Source organism: Triturus cristatus, chromosome 4_1 (genome assembly GCF_964204655.1).
Source record: "Triturus cristatus chromosome 4_1, aTriCri1.1, whole genome shotgun sequence".
In the NCBI taxonomy this organism is placed as follows: domain Eukaryota; kingdom Metazoa; phylum Chordata; class Amphibia; order Caudata; family Salamandridae; genus Triturus; species Triturus cristatus.
The window spans coordinates 35,394,334-35,410,926 of record NC_140585.1 but is presented as its reverse complement, the minus strand read 5'-3'; the positions used below and the strand labels follow the sequence as shown (position 1 = coordinate 35,410,926).

The 16,593-nt window shown below is 50.2% G+C and overlaps 1 protein-coding gene across 1 annotated transcript in view; it reads right to left on the bottom strand.

Moving 5' to 3' along the window:
- The window catches only part of SLC43A1 (solute carrier family 43 member 1), a 375,520-nt gene that overhangs the window by 74,063 nt on the left and 284,864 nt on the right, over window positions 1-16,593 (bottom strand). Inside the window, exons 7-8 of the mRNA XM_085651420.1 lie at window positions 15,984-16,117; window positions 7,882-8,051 (exon numbers count right to left, since the gene is read on the bottom strand). Coding sequence (XP_085507546.1) covers window positions 7,882-8,051; window positions 15,984-16,117 — 304 coding nt within the window. The remainder of the gene's footprint in view (window positions 1-7,881; window positions 8,052-15,983; window positions 16,118-16,593) is intronic.

Genomic DNA, 16,593 nt, shown 5'->3' with positions numbered 1-16,593 from the left:
TCACTTTCCTTTCTCCCCTCACATGTTCAACTCTGGGGTTAATACTCACTTTCTTCCCTCACATGTTCACGTTGGGGGTTAGTACACACTTTCTCCCCTCACATGTTCAAGTCTGGGGTTCGTACTCACTTTACTTTCTCCCCTCACATGTTGAAGTCTGGGGTTAGTACTCACTTTCTCCCCACACATTTTCCAGTCTGGGGTTAGTACTCACTTTCTCCCCTCACATGTTCAAGTCTGGAGTTAGTACTCACTTTCCCTTCTCCCCTCACATGTTCAAGTATGAGGTTAGTGCTCACTTTTCTTTCTCCTCTTACATGTTCAAGTCTGGGGTTAGTACTCACTTTCTCTCCTCACATGTTCAAGTCTGGGGTTAGTACTCACTTTCCTTTCTCCCCTCACGTGTTCAAGTCTGGTGTTAGTACACACTTTCCTTTCTCTCCTCACATGTTCAAGTCTCGGGTTAGTACTCACTTTCTCACCTCACATTTTCCAGTCTAGGGTTAGTACTCACTTTCTCCCCTCACATGTTCAAGTATGGGGTTAGTACTCACTCTCTCCCCTCACATGTTCAAGTCTGGGGTTAGTACACAATTTCTCCCCTCACATGTTCAAGTGTGGGTTTAGTACTCACTTTCCTTTCTCCCCTCACATGCTCAAGTCTGGGGTTAGTACTCACTTTCCTTTCTCCCCTCACATGTTGAAGTCTGGGGTTAGTACTCACTTTCCTTTATCCCCTCACATGTTCAAGTCTGGGGTTAGTACTCACTTTCCCTTCTCCCCTCACATGTTCAAGTCTGGGGTTAGTACTTACTTTCTCCCCTCACATGTTCAAGTCTGGGGTTAGTACTCACTTTCCCTTCTCCCCTCACATGTTCAAGTCTGGGGTTAGTACACACTTTCTTCCCTCACATGTTCAAGTCTGGGGTTCGTACACACTTTCTCCCCTCACACGTTCAAGTATGGGGTTAGTGCTCACTTTTCTTTCTCCTCTCACATGTTCATGTCTGGACTTAGTACTCACTTTCTCCCCTCACATGTTCAAGTCTGGGGTTAGTACTCACTTTCCTTTCTCCCCTCACGTGTTCAAGTCTGGTGTTAGTACACACTTTCCTTTCTCTCCTCACATGTTCAAGTCTCGGGTTAGTACTCTCTTTCTCACCTCGCATTTTCCAGTCTAGGGTTAGTACTCACTTTCTCCCCTCACATGTTCAAGTCTGGGGTTAGTACTCACTCTCTCCCCTCACATGTTCAAGTCTGGGGTTAGTACACAATTTCTCCCCTCACATGTTCAAGTCTGGGGTTAGTACTCACTTTCCTTTCTCCCCTCACATGTTCAAGTCTGGGGTTAGTATTCACTTTCTCCCCTCACATGCTCAAGTCTGGGGTTAGTACTCACTTTCCTTTCTCCCCTCACTTGTTCAAGTCTGGGGTTAATACTCACTTTCTTCCCTCACATGTTCACGTTGGGGGTTAGTACACACTTTCTCCCCTCACATGTTCAATTCTGGGGTTCGTACTCACTTTACTTTCTCCCCTCACATGTTGAAGTCTGGGGTTAGTACTCACTTTCTCCCCACACATTTTCCAGTCTGGGGTTAGTACTCACTTTCTCCCCTCACATGTTCAAGTCTGGAGTTAGTACTCACTTTCCTTTCTCCCCTCACATGTTGAAGTCTGGGGTTAGTGCCCACTTTTTCCCCTCACATGTTCAAGTCTGGGCTTAGTACTCACTTTCTCACCTTAAATGTTCAAGTCTGGGGTTAGTATTCACTTTCTCCCCTCACATGTTCAAGTCTGGGGCTAGTACTCACTTTCCCTTCTCCCCTCACATGTTCAAGTCTGGGGTTAGTACTTACTTTCTCCCCTCACATGTTCAAGTCTGGGGTTAGTACTCACTTTCCTTTCTCCCCTCACATGTTCAAGTCTGGGGTTAGTACACACTTTCTCCTCTCACATGTTCAAGTCTGGGGTTAGTACGCACTTTCTTTTCTCGCCTCACATGTTCAAGTCTGGGGTTAGTACTCACTTTCTCCCCTCACATGTTGAAGTCTGGAGATAGTACTCATTTTTTGTTCTCCACTCACATGTTTAAGTCTTGGGTTAGTACTCACTCTCTCCCCTCACATGTTCAAGTCTGGAGTTAGTACTCACTTTCCTTTCTCCCCTCACATGTTCAAGTCTGGGGTTAGTACACACTTTCTTCCCTCACATGTTCAAGTCTGGGGTTAGTACACACTTTCTCCCCTCACATGTTCAAGTCTGGGGTTAGTACTCACTTTCCCTTCTCCCCTCACATGTTCAAGTATGGGGTTAGTGCTCACTTTTCTTTCTCCTCTCACATGTTCAAGTCTGGGGTTAGGACTCACTTTCTCCCCTCGCATGTTCAAGTCTGGGGTTAGTCCTCACTTTCCTTTCTCCCCTCACGTGTTCAAGTCTGGTGTTAGTACACACTTTCCTTTCTCTCCTCACATGTTCAAGTCTCGGGTTAGTACTCACTTTCTCACCTCACATTTTCCAGTCTAGGGTTAGTACTCACTTTCTCCCCTCACATGTTCAAGTCTGGGGTTAGTACTCACTCTCTCCCCTCACATGTTCAAGTCTGGGGTTAGTACACAATTTCTCCCCTCACATGTTCAAGTCTGGGGTTAGTACTCACTTTCCTTTCTCCCCTCACATGTTCAAGTCTGGGGTTAGTATTCACTTTCTCCCCTCACATGCTCAAGTCTGGGGTTAGTACTCACTTTCCTTTCTCCCCTCACATGTTCAACTCTGGGGTTAATACTCACTTTCTTCCCTCACATGTTCACGTTGGGGGTTAGTACACACTTTCTCCCCTCACATGTTCAAGTCTGGGGTTCGTACTCACTTTACTTTCTCCCCTCACATGTTGAAGTCTGGGGTTAGTACTCACTTTCTCCCCACACATTTTCCAGTCTGGGGTTAGTACTCACTTTCTCCCCTCACATGTTCAAGTCTGGAGTTAGTACTCACTTTCCTTTCTCCCCTCACATGTTGAAGTCTGGGGTTAGTGCCCACTTTTTCCCCTCACATGTTCAAGTCTGGGCTTAGTACTCACTTTCTCACCTCAAATGTTCAAGTCTGGGGTTAGTATTCACTTTCTCCCCTCACATGTTCAAGTCTGGGGTTAGTACTCACTTTCTCCCCTCACATGTTCAAGTCTGGAGTTAGTACTCACTTTCCTTACTCCCCTCACATGTTCAAGTCTGAGGTTAGTACTCAGTTTCTCCCCTCACATGTTCAAATCTGGAGTTAGTACTCACTTTCCTTTCTCCCCTCACATGTTGAAGTCTGGGGTTAGTGCCCACTTTTTCCCCTCACATGTTCAAGTCTGGGGTTAGTACTCACTTTCTCACCTCAAATGTTCAAGTCTGGGGTTAGTATTCACTTTCTCCACTCACATGTTCAAGTCTGGGGTTAGTACTCACTTTCTCCCCTCACATGTTCAAGTCTGGAGTTAGTACTCACTTTCCTTACTCCCCTCACATGTTCAAGTCTGAGGTTAGTACTCATTTTCTCCCCTCACATGTTCAAGTCTGGAGTTAGTACTCACTTTCCTTTCTCCCCTCGCATGTTGAAGTCTGGGGTTAGTGCACACTTTTTCTCCTCACATGTTCAAGTCTGGGGGTTAGTACTCATTTTCTCCTATCACATGTTTAAGTCTGGGGTTAGTACTCACTTTCTCCCCTCACATGTCCAAGTCTGGGAGTTAGTACTCACTTTCTTTTTTTTCATATTCTTAACTACGACATGCACATTATCATGTAGTACAATAATATTTATTGTGGCAAATACCAATTTGCAGAGACTTGTAACGTAATTCGAAGCTAAGAGTTTGAGTCACTTTCCTATGGTGAACATGGATCTGAGGGAGAAGGGCCAGTAGGGTGGAACACATATATTACTACTGTATTCATTCCACTTGCCCCACACCTGTGTCAATGTTTTAGAGCAGCCTCTCGCAATATTAACAGTTTTCTCTCGCATCATACACCAGTCCGTGTCTGCCTCCTGTTCCGCCACTGTGGAAGCTGCACTAGCCCCCCATAGTCTAGCCACATTTCATTTAGCTACCATCAAGCCTAGTGTCGCCCACAGTTTATCCTTACTGTTTAGGTCCATGGGTTCCCAAATATTTAACAAACTTCTCTTAGCATTGATGTCCATGCTTATTCCAAAAACTTCACTAAAGCACTGGTGGATGTCTGTCCAGTATTTCCGAATATGCCTACATCCTCACAATATGTGTATGAATGAACCCTCTTGACCACACCGTCTCCTACACTCTCCATCATCTACTCTGCCCATCTTAGCCTGAGTTAGTCCCGTAATGTATATTCTATGAAGGATCATAAGTTGGACCAGTCTCAAGCGATCTTCCTTAGGGGAGGCCAACGCTTCCTGCCACTCATCTTCATCCAGCTCTGAGATGTCTCTTTCCCAGTGTGTTCGAAGCTTCACGAAAGGGTCTGGGGCGTTGTTAATCAACTTTTTATATGTTAGTGATATTGCTTTTATTTGCATGTACCCGTCGAGGTGTCTATCCTCCAGTGGTGAGGCCTCTGGGAGGGTCTCCCCCCACCCCCGGTATCGGTGATGTCAGTGCGTGTCTCACCTGCAAGTACCTGTAGTGCTCTGTATAAGCCATCTCATACTCCGAATGTTATGACTCCTCCCCCTTTCCATAGGTCGCTTACTCTTGAGATTCCGATCATGTCCCATCTGTCGAATCCCTTTGTGTTCTTCAAAGTGCCCAATTGTTCGGTTTCCCACAGGGGAGTGGCCTACGTAAGTTTCTGCTCCCAACCCATGCTTCTGGTGGTGGCATGCCATATTTGTACTGAATGTCTGGTCGGTCCAGTCAGGGGAAATTTGTTAGGTTTGGAATACAGGCTGTATTAAAGTTGCCACCTAGCAGCAGCCATTTGTCCATTCTGTAGCCCGGGTCCTCCCAATGATGGTATGTACAGTGATTGATTGCAGCTAAGTGGGCCACCCAGTAGTATTTTTTAATATCGGGGAGCCCAATACCTCCATCATACCAATCCCTCACCAGTTTTAGGAAGGATATACGGGCACGTCCCTCCCAAAGCAGCTCTCTCTGCACACTTTCTACTTCTTTGAAGTATTTTGTCGGGACTGAGTTTGGAAATTTTTGGAGGGCATAGAGGAAGCGTGGCAATGACATCATTTTGAACAATGCCGCTCTACCCAGCAACGATAGAGGCAGCGCTTTCCAGTTAGCAACGTCTCGTTTTAATCGCTGTAGTGGGGGGAGCAAGTTATTTTCTTAACTAGGCTTGGAATCTGCTGTTATGTAGATCCCTGGCTATTGAAATCCATCCTTTGCCTCCTGTATTGTACAGTCCTTAGGTAGGGATGGAGGCTGTCCGTGAAGGACGTATATTAAGGACTTACTCCAGTTAATAGTGTATCTGGAGTACTTGCCAAAAGTCGTGAATATACCGAGAACCCTATTAAGGGATGTTTTGGGGGATGCTAGATATAATATAATATCATCTGCATAAAGGGAGATACGGTCCTTCCAACTATCAGCCCATTTCAGGCCATGAATGATAGGGGCCTTACGGATCCATGCTGCAAGTGGTTCCAGAGACAAAGCGAAGAGTAAAGGGGACAGTGGGCATCCCTGTCTTGTCCCACGTTGAAGTGCAAAGACCGCTGTTTTTTATTATTCACAATTACTTGTGCCAGGGGCTCTGTGTATAGCAGACGTATCCACCCAATGAAGTTAGATCCAAATCCCATCTTACTGAATACTGTGAAGAAGTATGAATATTCAATGGTGTCGAAGGCCATTGTGGCATCTAATGACACCACTACTGCAACTTCCCTGATAGAACCTTGACGACCCAGCACTCCGTGCAGTCATCTTAGATTAAGTGCCGTGTTTCTGTTAGGCATAAAGCCCAATTGATCCGGGTGTACCAGTTTATTGATCACCTTTACCAACCGCCCCGCTAGCAGTTTGGCCAGAACTTTAGGTTCAACGTTTAGTAAGGAGATAGGCTCATATGAAGAACATTTATTTCTGGGTTTACCTGTTTTGTGTACGGTGACTAGTGTGGCCACCCTTTGATCTAACGGGAGCACTCCCAAATCTAGACGTTCCTCAAACATGCCTCGTAGGTGCGGTGCTATTTTGTCTGGTTTTAGCTTGTAGAGTTCAACTGGCAGCCCATTAGGGCCCAGGGCTTTTCCCGACTGGAGGCTTCTTATCGCCTGGGCCTCTTCAGTATCAGTAAGGGCGCTGTCGAGCAGCTCCCTGTCTTCAGTCTCTAACTTGGGGAGTGTTATCTCTGCGAGCAGATCTGCAGAGTCTACTTCTTGAAAGGAGGGGGTTGTCTGGTAAATTGAGCGGTAATAAAGAGAAAATTCATCGGCAATGTCTTGTGTGTCTACTATGATCGCGCCCAGCTCAGTGGTTAGTTCAGGTACCAGGCGATTTGCGAATTCTTTCTTATCCAGCCAGGCCGATAACTTCCTGGCCTTGTCCCCTAACTCGTACAATCTACCCGCCTTGTCCCTGCTCAAAATCTTGGCCATATCCGTTCCGATATTCTTATATTCCTCTCTTTCAAGTGATAGTGTGTGGGGTGTGTCCGGCTGTAATTGTCCCTCTGCTTCTTTCTCTGTATGGAGAATTTCTTCCTCTAGTCTGGCCAAGTCTTTGATCTTTTCTTTGCGCCCTCCGGCAATCAGGGAGAGCGCCTGTCCCCTAATTACTGCTTTAAAGGCTTCCCACAGCGTTTGTGTTGAGGCTACTGCTTCTACATTCTCAAGGAAATAGTGCTCAATGGCTGCTGTCAGTTTCTCTCTGATAACTGGACTTTTGAGATACCATGGGTGCTGTCCTGCCCACCTGTTTCTCGCCCAGGGCCACCTGAGCCCATATTGGCGAATAGTCTGATATGCCACGGGCTAAATGCTTGATATCGTGGATATTGCTAACTTGAGCCGCTAGAGTGAGAAGGTAGTCAATACGGGACAAACTGTTATGAGCTCCTGAGTGGAAAGTATATTGGAGACTATCGGGATGGTATTTTCGCCATGCGTTGGCTAATCCCATTGCATCTACAAAGTCCGGAAGACACCTTTGTGCCGGGCCCATGGTGACGGGGAGGGCATTGGTCCAGTGATCCAGACACTACTGAGCTGAAATCCCCACCCACCACCAGGCGGCCCTCAGGGAAGGTTAGCAATAGGTTCCCTAAGTCTTTGAATGTTTGCCCCAGTAGCCCCGGGGGAACATACACAGTTACAATTGTTAGCAACATACCCTCCCACTGACCCAATATGGCTGCATATCTACCCCTCACTTCTGTCCTGGTGTGGTTGATTGACATTGGGAAGGACTTCTTGGTCATAATGCCCACCCCCCTGGAGCCGGCCCCAAAGCCTGAGTGGACATTCAGTCGATATCCCCATCTACTCAGAGCCCTACATGTGTTTCTGACAAGGTGTGTTTCCTGGAGTAACACAACGTCAGGAGAGTGTCTCTTAATATATTGCAATACAATACTACGTTTCAGTATGTCCCCCAACCCGTTGACATTCCAAGATAGTAGCTTAAAACTTTTGTTCCATTGTATGTTTGGTGAGATATTCATATCTGTCAAATCCCCTCTCGATATCATTCAGTGTCGCACCATCTAATAAACAATAAGACAAATCAACCCCAACCCAACTACCCCCACCCTGCTCCCCTGCACTCTGGGCTTCGAACTGCCCGTGACTCAACTATGCAGAGCGCCTGCCGCCCTTAAACCGTAGACTAAAAGTAGAATGTAATGGGGGTGGGGAATCCTCCATCACCCCTGACCGACAGTTAGTACTCACTTTCTTGGGGCGCAGACTCCTTTCCATTGATCTCTTCAGTCGAGGAGAACACGTTCTTCTCATGCTCCCCCTTCTGGCTCAGCCTTTGACCCACGGTGGCGACATGGGTATAAAATCTGTCGCCGGTCACTTTGTGATCCAGCGCCAGCCCGCTCAACTTAATCTTCTTCCTGCATTGACCAAGGCAAATGAAAGGGCAAAGGTCAACCATACAAACTGGACATGTACATTGTAAGCCCCAGCCAGGGTTCCTATACCACCCACACAGACACCGCCACACATCTAGCAACTTGTAGACCACCACACACAGGCCAACGCTCCTACACCACCCCTACAGAGGTCCTGCACCACCCACAGAGACATAGCTACTACACCAGCACACATCTAGCACCTCGTAGACCACCACACACAGGCCAGCACTCCTACACCACCCCTACGGAGCTCCTGCACCACTCACACAGACATAGCTACTACACCACCACACATCTAGCCCTCATAGACCAACATGTACAGGCCAGCGCTCCTACACCACCCCTACAGAGCTCCTGCACTACCCACACAGACACAGCTACCACACCACCACACATCTAGCACCTCGTAGACCACCACACACAGGCCAGCGCTCCTACACCACCCCTACAGAGCTCCTGCATCACCCACACAGACACAGCTACTACACCGCCACACATCTAGCCCTCGTAGACCCACACGTATAGGCCAGCGCTCCTACACCACCCCTACAGAGCTCCTGCACCTCCCTTACAGACACAGCTACTACACCCTCTTCACTCACTGCACCCGACTACATAACTGGGGCTCCATGGGACCCCTTCCCACAAAAGAGAGAACTGCCCTCAGGGGATGCCACACCCCTATGCAAATTAGGGAAAGTTTACTCAAGATAGCGCTGGTGCACATGTAGCCCAAGCATCTGTGGCCCCTTCTGTAGTACCATAATGCCCTGGGGGTGCAGAAAGTGGGTGCACACTCCCAGTGTGACCCCAGGGTGTTATGCATAAGACGTTGTGGCTATTGACAACATTATTAATGACAGGAAATAAGCCTTGTGCCTCGCAGGGCAGCGGTGGATCGCACGGCCCAGCCGGCCGATGGTTTCCAGGGACTGTCCAGCAACGGGGACTGGACTTGTGCACTTGAGGGGGGTGGGGATGTTGGCACAGTCACCAGTTACACTGCCTTTGGGAAGTGTGCCATCTCTTTTCCCTGGGAACAGTGAGTGCTAGGCTGGTCTGGGTGCCCTGGTTGGAGCACGGGTGTTGGGGCGGACCTGCCTGGGTTGAGGGTTCAGTTTACCCAGGATGAAAGCCAAGATCAGCAGGTGTTTGTTTAAGTGTCTGTGCGAGGCAGGGTTGTGACTGATGCAATGCGGCACAATAGGCTTTGGTCCCATGTGGCAAACATATCTGAGGCAAAAGCATAAACTCCAAAATACAGACTTCTAACATCTCATCCTTGCGGAAACATTCCCCAACAAACATTTCCTGCACCTGGAGACTGTGGGCCCGATTCGCAGAACTAACTAACAAAATCCTAAACTTACTACCACTTTGGTATTCACAGAAGGCACTTACTCATTTTGGTATTCACAGAAGGCACTTACTCATTTTGGTATTCACAGAAGGCACTTACTCATTTCGGTATTCACAGAAGTTAGGAGTCCTAACTTTAGGACTCCTAAATGCCTTGTGTGAATACCTAAAGTCGTAAAGATAGGATTTTTCTCAGTTTAGGAGTAGTAAAGTTAGCAGTCCTAACTTTACTACTCCTAAACTGAGAAAAATCCTAATTTTAAGACTTTCGGTATTCACAGAAGGACCGAAGGAGGACTCCTAACTTTACTATTCCCAAACAGAGACAAATGTTAACTTTACGACTTTAGGTATTCACAGAAGGCATTTAGGAGTCCTAAAGTTAGGAGTCCTAACTTTACTACTCCTAAACTGAGAAAAATCCTAATTGAGTGCCTTCTGTGAATACCAAAGTGGTAGTAAGTTTAGGATTTTGTCTTAAGTTAGTTCTGTGAATCGGGCCCCAGCTCTTTACCTCGAATGTAGTTCGGAAGGACTTTGTAGCATTATGCGCCTCTTAAAGCTGAGTTTGTACACAAAATACACAACTTTCGTTCCATATAAATATCACATAATACATCATATCTTTAAGTGATAAGCAGGGTGCTTTGCAACGCTTTTCTGATAGGTTTGTTTCTCTTTAAGGTGTTATATATTTCTTTGTGTACGGGATTTGAACTCTCTAAGGTGTTTTGACTCATTCATCCATTAAGCCTTCTTCTGCACCCAAAAGCCCCCCGGCTCTGTCAGAAGCATTCCCCGAGTGTGGAAACATTCGCAGCAGCCATCTCTTGAAGCGGCTGCTCTACCTGGGCTGGGACAGGAGCACATGTGAAGTTTGTTTATAGTGGGCTTATCAGGGGCATAGAGGGGCTTACAGCCCGCCCATTGCTTACTATTGGCTGACTTCAGTGTCACTTTCATTTGCTCGCTTATTTGATTGCTTTGCCTGTCCAGCTTGCCCATCATGTGGTTGTCCCTCACCTGGGGCATAGGTACTTTACCAACTCTCTGATTGGCTGGCTTCTTTCCTTCCATTGCACACTTTACAGAAACTATTGTTTTATTGTTGGCTTAGCGCTGCATGAGACTACATGCGTCTCCAGCTCTCGCCCTCCTGTGCTCTGCGCCCCAGATACCCCCCCCCCCCCCAAGATGCTGCTTTTCTTGTGTGCTTGTGCGCCTCATCAAGGGCCATATGTAGGTAACATACTATTTACCATTTCATAAATACCGAATTTTACCGATTCGGTATTTATGAATCGGTAAATAGTATGTAGGTAAATAATCGGTAATTATTACCGATTCGGTAAATATCGGTATTTATGAATCGGTATTTACCGAATCGGTAATAATGCATCCCTTCCCATTCATTCCTATGGGCCTGGAGGCCCATAGGAATGAATGGGAAGCCAGTTACTATTACCGATTCGGTAAATACCGAATCGGTAATAGGGGAGGCATTATCAGGGGTGGCAGGGTGTCACATTGACACCCTGTTGCACCCCTGATTCGTGCATGTGTGCACATGTGGCGCACATACGTATGTCTGCCACATGGCACTTTACAAATAGCACAAAAATGCTTTTTGAAAGGTATTCGTCATTTACCATCAAATTGTAGTTGGTGGTAAATAACGAATCCAGACACCAATAATGCACTCACTTGAGTGCCCCCTACATAGCATTTCTGGATTCGGTAATTTACCGAATCGGTATTTTACCGATTTCTTAAAATTCCGATTCGGTAAATACCGAATCCAGAAATCAGCCACCTACATCTCAAGTGCCTCAATACCGGTCGGTAACGGGATATTTACCGATTTCCGGCCGTTACCGACCGGTATTGAGGTACCTACATATGGCCCCAAACGTCCCTTGCTCCGTGCTGTTTTCTCTCTCGTGTGCTGCTTTTCATCCCCTCCCCACTCATCATCTGTTATTATCCACCGTCGCCCCCTTTTCTTGGAGGGCCAGGCATCATATCGCTACTGGCTCATCAGCCGTACAAAGCACTTTCCCGATACTTTATTGTCCTATTTTGTTTTATTTACCATTCCTTTTCGGATAGGAAAATGAAACAAAAGGCGCCTGCGTCATTTCCCGTGGTCGCGCATGCGCGTGCCTACAGCCTTGGCATTGCTACTTTATTTATTTTTGTTGCTGCTTTGCAGCATTATCAAAAGGTATTGGCAAAGCCTAAAAGTTCTAAAGGCGAGACCTGTTGGCTTTCCCAATGCTTGTTTAAAATCTTGTTTCCTGTGTTCAAAGGAGTGCAGCTTTGGCGTTACGTGCTGGTTAGTTGGTGTTTTCTAAATTCAATGAACAATGTTTTGTTGATAGTTGTAGCTATGGCGCGTGCTGTTATTCTCAGCCCCCAGGTATTTTTTAAGGCTTGGGCAGAGTTCGCAAAGTTCTGTTACGCTGAACTTTGCGAAGTGTTGAAAAAACTGTGCCGCGTTCCACGGAGTTCCGCTAGCGGTGGAGTGCGGTAAATCACGCTGCTCGTGCTGATTTTTAGCACCAGGAGTTTGTCCCGCATTGTAAAATCAGCGTGAACGGCACCATGAGCAGCTGTTCTACTCGAGCGGCACATCCTCAACACGAGCGGCAGGTTTCTCAACGCGAGCGGTAGCGGCCTGCCTCGACCGCCTGCGTTGAGAAATCTCGCTTTGAGGTGGTCTAGCATATGATTTTTTTCGCTCGCATCGCCGACTTTGCGTTGGTGAGCCGCGTGAGAGGAAAATCTCTGTGCCACTTCATTGAGATGGCCGAGTAGGAGGAAAATGGATGTGGGCAAGGCTGTCTGTTTGTGGTCTCCATCCCCCTAATAAATGTCTTTTTTGGTAAATAGTTAGGCCCGGGTGCTTTTCAGTCGGGCATGGTGTGGTGACAGTCGGATTTCATCAGGACTTTTAACACACACACACTCTCCATCTGTAAGTTTACTTTTGAAAGTCTTCAAAAATGTTGGTTATTTTACAAGATGTTGTGATTTCTCCCACATAGTAGCCCTACCAATCAGAATTCCTTCCCCTTTCAACTGCTCTCATACGCCCTCCTTGTAGTATAAAGTATTATAACATTATATTGTTGGGAAACTGGAAGCCCCTTTATCCCCTACCCCAATCTTACTGACCAAGCTACCCCCTGGCTGTCCTGGAAGCGGTGTGAGTGTTTCACTGCCCTGTGAAGAAGGCGACAGGTCAATCGCCTTTCCTTAGAATAAGAGGTCGAGTCACAGTACACTGGTGCTCAGGTTGAAGGGACTCAGTGTATGGATGATTGTAGACTGGGGCAAGACGCGGGTCCCTGCGGTGAAGGGGGCCACCAACCGTCCACAGGGCCTCCAACCCTCCAGGGGGCCTCCAACCCTCCGGGGGGGGCCACCAATCCTCCCGGGGGCCGCAACCCTCCGGGGGGGGGCCTCCTACCCTCCAGGGGGGTTATCAACCCCCAGGGGTGCCCAACTCTCCAGGGGGGGGGGCATCAATGCTCCAGAGGAGCCCCAACCGTCCAGGGGGGTGGCACAAACCCGCCAGGGGGCCCCAACCCTCCAGGGGGGGCTCCAACCCTCCAGGGGCCACCAACCACCCAGGGGGGGCCTCAACCTTCCAACAGGGCCTCACTCAGCCCAAAGTGAATGTGCATCTGTGAGATACTGGAGACTCAGGGGCCCCACGTCACATTCTACAGGGGGGCCCCATCATGTTGTGTTATCTTCTGATTGTAGACAGTGGTGAGAAGTGTGTGAGTGGTGCCTGAGTGAAGCTGGGTGTGTTTAAAGCCACAAGGTCACAGCCGTGGTTGTGGTTAGAGGGACTTGTGTTGGATGGTAAGCGATGGATAGCTGTGTATTGGGGTGGGGGGCAGATGACCGCCTAGCCTCTGAGGAGGATGAGCTGTGTATGGTGGGGGATGCAGAGGATCGCCTAGCCTCTGAGGAGGATGAGCTGTGTAAGGGGGGGCAGAGGACCGCCTAGCCTCTGAGGAGGATGAGCTGTGTAAGGGGGGGCAGAGGACTGCCTAGCCTCTGAGGAGGCTGAGCTGTGTATGGGGGGGATGACTGCCTAGCCTCTGAGGAGGATGAGCTGTGTAAGGGGGGGCAGATGACTGCCTAGCCTCTGGGGAGGATGAGCTGTGTAAGGGGAGGGGCGGGTGACTGCCTAGCCTCTGAGGAGGATGAGCTGTGTAAGGGGGGGCAGATGACTGCCTAGCCTCTGAGGAGGATGAGCTGTGTATGGGGGGCAGATGACTGCCTAGCCTCTGAGGAGGATGAGCTGTGTAAAGGGGGGCAGATGACTGCCTAGCCTCTGGGGAGGATGAGCTGTGTAAGGGGGGGCGGATGACTGCCTAGCCTCTGAGGAGGAGGAGGATGAGCTGTGTAAGGGGAGGCAGATGACTGCCTAGCCTCTGGGGAGGATGAGCTGTGTAAGGGGGGGCGGATGACTGCCTAGCCTCTGAGGAGGAGGAGGATGAGCTGTGTAAGGGGAGGCAGATGACTGCCTAGCCTCTGGGGAGGATGAGCTGTGTAAGGGGGGGGGGGGTGACTGCCTAGCCTCTGGGGAGGATGAGCTGTGTAAGGGGGGGGGAGATGACTGCCTAGCCTCTGGGGAGGATGAGCTGTGTAAGGGGGGGGGCGGTGACTGCCTAGCCTCTGAGGAGGATGAGCTGTGTAAGGGGAGGCAGATGACTGCCTAGCCTCTGGGGAGGATGAGCTGTGTAAGGGGGGGGGGGTGACTGCCTAGCCTCTGGGGAGGATGAGCTGTGTAAGGGGGGGGCGGTGACTGCCTAGCCTCTGAGGAGGAGGAGGATGAGCTGTGTATGGGGGGGGCAGATGACTGCCTGGCCTCTGAGGAGGATGAGCTGTGTATGGGGGGGCAGATGACTGCCTAGCCTCTGAGGAGGATGAGCTGTGTATGGGGGGGTGCAGAAGTCCGCCTAGGCTCTGAGGAGGATGAGCTGTGTATGGGGGGATGCAGAGGACCGCCTAGCCTCTGGGGAGGATGAGCTGTGTAAGGAGGGGGGGGGCAGGTGACTGCCTAACCTCTGAGGAGGATGAGCCGTGTATGGGGGGATGCAGAGGACTGCTCAGCCTCTGAGGAGGATGAGCTGTGTATGGTGGGGGCAGAAGACTGCCTAGCCTCTGAGGAGGATGAGCTGTGTAAGGGGGGGCAGAGGACTGCCTAGCCTCTGAGGAGGCTGAGCTGTGTATGGGGGGATGACTGCCAAGCCTCTGAGGAGGATGAGCTGTGTAAGGGGGGGCAGATGACTGCCTAGCCTCTGGGGAGGATGAGCTGTGTAAGGGGGGCAGATGACTGGCTAGCCTCTGGGGAGGATGAGCTGTGTAAGGGGGGGGGGGGCGGATGACTGCCTAGCCTCTAAGGAGGAGGAGGATGAGCTGTGTATGGGGGGGCAGATGACTGCCTGGCCTCTGAGGAGGATGAGCTGTGTATGGGGGGCAGATGACTGCCTGGCCTCTGAGGAGGATGAGCTGTGTATGGGGGGGATGCAGAAGTCCGCCTAGGCTCTGAGGAGGATGAGCTGTGTATGGGGGGATGCAGAGGACCGCCTAGCCTCTGTGGAGGAGGAGCTGTGTAAGGGGGGATGACTGCCTGGCCTCTGAGGAGGATGAGCTGTGTATGGGGGGGTGCAGAAGTCCGCCTAGGCTCTGAGGAGGATGAGCTGTGTATGGTGGGGGATGCAGAGGACCGCCTAGCCTCTTAGGAGGATGAGCTGTGTAAGGGGGGGGTGACCGCCTAGCCTCTGAGGAGGATGAGCTGTGTAAGGGGGGGGTGACCGCCTAGCCTCTGAGGAGGATGAGCTGTGTAAGGGGGGGGTGACTGCCTAGCCTCTGGGGAGGATGAGCTGTGTAAGAAGGGGGGCAGGTGACCGCCTAGCCTCTGGGGAGGAGGATGAGCCGTGTATGGGTGGGTGCAGAGGACCGCCTAGCCTCTGAGGAGGAGGCTGACAATCGCTCCTGTGGCCCCCACTTTTGCTGGGGTGCTTTGGAGACGCGTCGGACCCACAGGTTGCGCTCGTAGGCGCGGGCGAGGGGCTTCAGGGGGGTCGTAGCGCAGGGGTCGAGGTGCAGCTGAGACAACCAGAAGGTTCAGGCGGCCCGGGTCCGGGGGAGCACCTGGCACCGCTGGTTATGTTTGGGGAGGCTCCAGCGCTCGGTTCCTGAGTGGCACCGGACCCTTGGGGCCCCTGGGCCCCGGTGGCTACTGGTATCAAACCGATGGGAAACCCAATAGTTTAAGTGGCCTTCACCCGCATCCTCAGGGCCCCCCCCCCCCCCATGCCCGGGGGGAATGAAACCACGGAAATGATGGCTTCTCCGTGTGGTCCTGGGTGCAACAACACGCAGTGGGCTTGCTGCTCAATGTCACCCCGAGAACGGTTGAGGGAGCCCCCAGGCCCCATGGCCAGAGCACCAGGGACTGATAAGCGAGAGACGACAGCCTGCCCTGACAGGACCGGCCCTGACAGGACAGGCCCTCCGTGTACTCACGTGTAAGTCACCTCCTCCGGGGCCGGGAAGGACTCCTTGGGCCAGTTGACCAGGCAGTTGACGAAGATGAGGCAGGCGAGGCCCGACCAGGCCAACATGATGGCGAGGAAGGAGATACCAGCCTCGTAGACGAGCTGTGGGGGTAAAGAGCGGAGACGGGGGGTCACAGGAGAGAGTGAAGAGAGGGGCAAAATACAGACAAAGAGAGTACAGGGAAAGAAAGAGAGAGAGAGTCAATGGGGAGACAGGGAGCAAAGACGAGATATAGAGAAGAGACAGACAATCTACAGACCAACAGAGTACAGGGAGAGAAAGAGAGAGACAAAGGTCAAAGGAGAGAGAGAGAGAAGAGATGGACAAAATTCAGACCAAGAGAGTACAAGGAAAGAAAGAGAGAGAGAGAGATGGGAGACATGGGTCAAGGAGAGAGAGAGGGAGAGACGAGGCAACATTTACAGACACAGAGTACAGCAAAAGAAAGAGAGAGAGAGAGAGATAGGGGTCAAAGGCGAGAGAGAGATGAGACGGACAATATACAGGCCAACAGAGTACAGGGAACGAGAGAGAGGGGAGAGACAGGAGAGAAAGCTGTGTCAAAGAGGGGAGAGAG